This window comes from Capsicum annuum, chromosome 5 (assembly GCF_002878395.1).
Source record: "Capsicum annuum cultivar UCD-10X-F1 chromosome 5, UCD10Xv1.1, whole genome shotgun sequence".
Classification (NCBI taxonomy): Eukaryota; Viridiplantae; Streptophyta; class Magnoliopsida; order Solanales; family Solanaceae; genus Capsicum; species Capsicum annuum.
Window position 1 is genome coordinate 3,993,624 of NC_061115.1, and position 6,118 is coordinate 3,999,741.

At 37.1% G+C, this 6,118-nt stretch overlaps 1 protein-coding gene across 1 annotated transcript; it reads right to left on the reverse strand.

Annotated features, from left to right (window-relative positions):
• Positions 1 to 1,033: 1,033 nt before the first annotated feature.
• Positions 1,034 to 4,661, reverse strand: LOC107871557 (receptor kinase-like protein Xa21). The gene is made up of 5 exons (XM_047412936.1): positions 4,171 to 4,661; positions 3,005 to 4,071; positions 1,683 to 2,915; positions 1,149 to 1,536; positions 1,034 to 1,037 (listed from the first exon to the last, which is right to left on the reverse strand). The coding sequence occupies exons 1-5, from the start codon at positions 4,659 to 4,661 to the stop codon at positions 1,034 to 1,036; spliced, it is 3,183 nt and encodes a 1,060-aa protein (XP_047268892.1).
• Between the last annotated feature and the right edge of the window lie 1,457 nt (positions 4,662 to 6,118).

The window sequence follows — 6,118 nt, forward strand, 5'->3', positions numbered from 1 at the left end:
GTTATCTTGATATCTTGTTAATATCTTTGTTAGTTTGTGGTGTCTGATTTGGTGTCAAATACACCCTTGTTTCTTGTATTCTTATTGTATTTGTCGAATCCTAGAGTGGTCTTCAAAAGGGTCCTCGGTTCTTGAACTAGTGAACTATTTTTGGAGTATGTTTTTGTGTATTACTTGTCTTTCTTGTATCACTAAACAAGAGGAAACACCATAAGATTACAATAAAAGAAAAGGGATAGATAGATAGACCAATGGTTGGTATAATCTTAAGAACCCAAGAGCCTATTCCACCCTTGGACCCTTAACACTACACACAACAAAAACCTATCTCTTACGTTGGTACAAGAGTGACCTCGATCTCCCAAGCATCCAACATTTCCAAGCTTGAATCCACACTCAATGTTGAAAACCCTTGTTACAAGTTTCGGCCATGGGGGCCTTTCTCTCAAGAGAAATATTTCTAAGTGTTACAACTTCAATATCCAACAAAACTAATGACTAAAACCCAACATCATTCTATTTATTGTGTATTACAAATAATAGGTAAAATGACCAAAAGGTCCCTTTAATGAAATGTGACCAAGGGCGCCCTTGGAGTGCAAGTTTAGGGTCGGTTTTGATGTGATCAAGGCCTTCTCCACACTTCACTTGGATGCTTTATTAGGCGGGTCCAATGCATTCTCACATACGTGCATCCTCGTGATCGTACCCGTATCAACCCTGAACCCTTTTTGCATAATAAAAGTGCGTGTAATACACCGCAACTCATTTACCGGGACCATGGTGCCATGTAAGCATAAAAGGCGGCAAAAATGCAGTAAAATTGAGTTAGGGGAATAATAGGATCCCGTAAAATCTGAGTGTGTTGTCTCAAATTTGATCATAATTCGGAGGTACTAGATGCTTATCTCAAAGTAAATCACAACAATGAAGTCTTTTCCAAATGATGGTAGTGTTGGCCAATTTACTCCTAGTATTGAAGTTTGATGGAGATGAGTATTACATAGTATTTCTTGATTTAGTTAAGGTTTATTCAACTATTGAAACCATAACAGTTAAAGTACAAACAATACATGACTTCACGTGATACAAACAACTTTAATACATAAATACAGGGAAACAAGATAAACAAAAAGAAACATATAAACTTGGAGCTCAGAAAGAACGGCATCGGCTGAGATGCAAATTGCCATATTTCCAGAAATGTGTTCTTGATTTTGTTAAGTCGTTTGAGTACGTCTTTCATGGCTATTCTTGATTCTGGAATTTCCATTGTGCAATCTAAAGCCAATTCGACCATGGAGGCTATGCAGATTTCACTTTTAGAAGTGATTTGTTCTTCCTCAGAAAAAAGATTGACATCTACAACGTACATCATAGTCCCTGAAAATGATTGTGTTATCCATTTCCTCAAATCAAGATTTTCATTGCATATTTCTTCATCTGTTGGCCTTCTTTTGGTCAAAACCTCCAGCAACATGATGCCGTAACTATAAACATCACCACTAGTGGACACTATTCCCTCCGAGCCATATTCTTTGAAATGAATGAAAGGAAAGAAAGTTACTTAATTGAAATATAACACCAATTATGTACAAATAGAGACTTGCTCTTCTACTTCTAGAATTTGGGTAAGTTTAATTATGATAAAAACAAATTCAAAGAGAGCGGATTATTTATACCTGGTGCAATGTAACCAAGAGTGCCCAATGTCTCTGTATGTGCCATTGACTTGCTTATGGCTAAAATTTTAGAGATGCCAAAATCACCAACATGAGCCACCATATCTTCATCCAAGAGAATGTTGGCCGGCTTTAGGTCACAGTGAACTATCGGAGTGTCATTACCATGATGTAGATATTCAATTGCCATAGCCGTATCAAGCATTACAGTGACTCTTTGAAGTAGGTTCAAGTGGCAATCTTCTCTGTACAACCTATTCTCAAGACTCCTGTTGGACATATATTGCAGAACGAAGGCTCGTATACTGTCACTAGAACAAGTAGTAATCACAGGAACAAGATTTCTGTGTCTCACATTTCTCACCACTTCACATTCAGTATCAAACCTCTTGCATACTTGCTCATTTTCCAAATTCAGAACCTTTATGGCCACCACAATTCCGCTAGATAATGTGCCTTTATATACAAAGCCGGAGCTTCCTTCACCAATTAAATTTGATCCATCAAAATTATTTGTTGCTCGTCGAATCTCATGATAAGAAATCAATTGATAGGTCCCGATCTCCGTTACTTTTTCAACATCTTTAGACTTTTGTTTCTTCTGCCATTTCATTATCCAAATTGAAACCAACAAGAATATCAGAAAGGATGAAGAAACCACTGGAATGACAATTTTCAGGACAAACTCTTTAGACTTTGATTTCTGTTCAGGATTATTCATAGGGCAAGAAGGAACCTCCAATATGTGCATTCCACATAGCCTTTTGTTCCCAAGAAATGATTGCATAGTGAAATTCGCAAACGCACCACCATTGGGTATTTCACCTTCTAAATCATTAAATGAAACATTGATATTTGTGACGTGTGGTAGTTTTTCCAATGACTTAGGAATGGTACCTGACAACCCATTTAAAGACAAATCCAAGACTTCCAAGTTTGTCAAGTTTGAAAGGGAGAATGGAATTTGGCCTGAAAATGAATTGTTTGATAGGTTAAGAGACTGTATGTTTTGGAGATCCCCCAATCTGCTTGGTATCATGCCCGAAAAGTGGTTGCGAGAAAGATCTAGATGTACAATGGCTTCCAATTCTCCAATATTTGGTGGAGCTTCTCCCTCTATAGAATGTAGATAGAGAAGATGTTTCATTTTCCAAATGCTCAAGGGCAATTTTGATGAAAATTTATTAGAATTCAAATAAAGCACTTGAAGCATGCTTAGATTTCCTAAACATTCTGGAATTAATCCAGAGAGCTCATTACCATTCAGATATAATTCAACCAAATTAGTTAAATGACATACTGCCTGATGAGTTTAAGCTTGCCAAAGTCAGAAGGAATATTTCCCGCCAAGTTGTTGCCTCCCCAGTATAGGGCTCTTAGACCGCTCATGTTTCCTATACTTGAGGGGATGAGGCCATTGTCGTGTGCATTTGTTATCTGAAAGTTTTGAATCGTTGATGACAGATTCCCAATAGAATTGGGCAGAACGCCATTCAACGGATTTTTACCCACTTGTAGATATTGCAACTTCCTACAGTCGGCCAAGGAATTGAAGAATCTGAACTCATGCTCTCTTGGTTCATTGGTCAGTTGATTAGTATGTATGAACAAATGTCGCAGTTCACGAAGATTTCTCAAATTATTAGGAATAGTTCCTGTGAGAAAGTTCCTGTTTAGCCCAAGTTTCTCAAGCTTGGACGCATTTGTTATGAACGATGGAATTTCCCCTTCGATCTGATTGACTCCCAAGATAAGTTCTTTAAGGTTTGGAAGATGAAGACTTGTAGTGCTCGGAATTCTACCCGAAAGGTTGTTGAAACTGAAGTTAACGATTTCCAAAGAAGATATGTTGAAGATAGCCCCTGGAATTTGACCAATAAGGTTATAATTAAACATAAAGTTGAATTGCCTCAAATTTGATAGCTTCCCTAATTCAGGAGGAATTTTCCCTGCTATGCGATTGTTTCCACAATAAAGTTTTCGCAGAGTGGAAATATTGCCCATTGAAGAGGGATTATCACCAATATAAAACTCCTCAAGTTTGGATAAACAACCAATATTTCGGGGTGTATCTCCAGTTATCTTGTTGAAAGACATGGACAAAATTTTGAGCTTTGTGAGTTGGCATATGTTGGAAGAAATGGGACCAGAAATTTGGTTGTAATGCATAACTAAGAACTCTAGATTTGACACAATATTCCCTTCATCAAGCAAGAGAGGACCCGAAAGGTTATTGAATGACACTGACACGCCAACTAGCGATGAGATATTAAAGAGTGGTGCAGGAAGGGAACCCGTTAATTGATTATCGGCCAAGTTCAAAAATGCAAGCCGACTCAGATTACCGAGTTCCTCCGGAATGTTGCCGCTGACTCTATTCCCATACAAACTAAAGTTCAGTAACTTTGTGGCATTTCCAACTGAAGGAGGGATTATACCTGTGAAGCTATTATTCCTGAGATTTAAGACTCTGAGTTTGGGTACTTACCATGGACCTTTCCACATTTCAGCACTGAGTTTATTGAAAGCCAATGAAATTACTTGAACTCTCCAGTGTTGAAATAGACTTGTTGGAATACTTCCGTTCAGCTGATTGTTCTGAATATCAATGACTCGTAGGCGAGGCAAGTGGCCAAGGCCGTAAGGGATACCCCCATGAAAGAAGTTGTTCTCGAGATTGAGCTCTCTGAGAAAGGACAAATTGGCCAAAGACGGAGAAATTATGCCTTGAAGTTGCAAATTAGGAAGAGCCAAGGCTACAACCCTTTGCCTTTTGGAACTGCACTTGACACCGAACCAAGAGCAAAAAGAAGAGTTCTTCGTCCAATTATTGGCCAAAAATTGATTAGGACTTGTAATAAGATTTTGGAAAGCTAGTAGAGCTTCTTGGTCGGTCTCATTAGAAGGTGCAGCTGATATCGAAACAGTACAGTATTGAACAAGATATAGAAGAATCAATAAGAGAATGTACTTCTCCATATGTTTTTGATTTGTTTTGTTGCCAAAGTCGCATCATTATATAGCAATATCCATCAGAGCAGAATGATTAAACAACAAGATAAATTTAATTGGCTACGGTTCCTGTGTCATACATCACAAAATCATATTATTCTAACACAAAGTGTTAAGAATTAGTACAAGAATGTTGTTATAAATCACATCATTTACAACCTTGACTTGACTATTTCCAAAATGCTTTTCAGAACCTTGACTTGACTATTTCCAGGATCCATTTGGTTTAAAGAAATGAGAAAATTTAATCTCCATATATAAATTTGTGTTACTTATACAATTATTGTCAGTATAAAATTTAGTGCAACTAACCTATTTGCTGTTAATTATACAGTGCTTCATTTATGACATTAAACTCCGAATAAGTTATGTAGAGTTATTTAAAGTCTTTACTTCTTGACTTGACAAATTGCGGTAAACAAATTCCACACTTATCATGGAGTTTACTTCACAGAGCAATTGTATTGTCCAAGTCAAATTTGGTTATATGTTGTAGTTAATTTTTAACTCTAACTTGAAGTTGAGTTTTTCAAGTAAAAGAAACCGTTTCCCTCACTAAACTTTAAATGTCCAAACATAAAATGGTTGGCTTTGGGACACCATATCTGTAGAGCCGCCCCTGCAAGTTTTTACGGCAAATGGAAGAATTCCCCACAAATTCACTTTCACATCAGATTTGACTATATTTTGTATGTAATGATCCTTACAATGAAAATCCCTTAATTTACTTAAGTGAGAATTTTTATCTTCCTTAGAAGTACACCGTTATGGCTTAAGAAGAACCACACCTATAGAGAGGCACGAAGGCCAACTTACAACTGCTATCTAGCAAAACATTTATAGGGATCGCTTGAACCAAGTATGATAAAGAGATAAGCATCCAGTACACCCCCGAACTATGACCAAAGTTGCTACGACACATTCCAACTTCACAAGGGTCCTATTACCCCTGAACTCAATTTTAGCATATTTTTGTCACCCTTTTGTGTTGACGTGACACCTTTATTAAATAAAATGGGAGCCACATCAAAGGTGCCACATCATCTAAAAAGAGTGATAAAAGGTGCCACGTCAGCTAAAAAGATCGACAAAAATATGCTAAAATTTAGCTTGGGGGAGGAGGTAATAGGGCCCCCATGAGGCTGGAGTGCGTCGTAGCAAATTTGGTCATAGTTTAGGGGTACTAGATGCTTTACTCTGTGATAAAATTTATCTCCCTATATAAATTCGGATTAATTATACTATGTCTAGTTTTGAATATAAATTTTTGCATTGCTTTTGTAGTCTCCAAATAACCAAACCAAAGTTTGATTTGCGATATTAAATTCTGTATGAGTTATGTGTGCAGAGTTCAACATCAAAAACTGATTAAGACATTCCATAATTTTATTTTTCAGGATAGAAAAGTGAGCCAATACTGAACT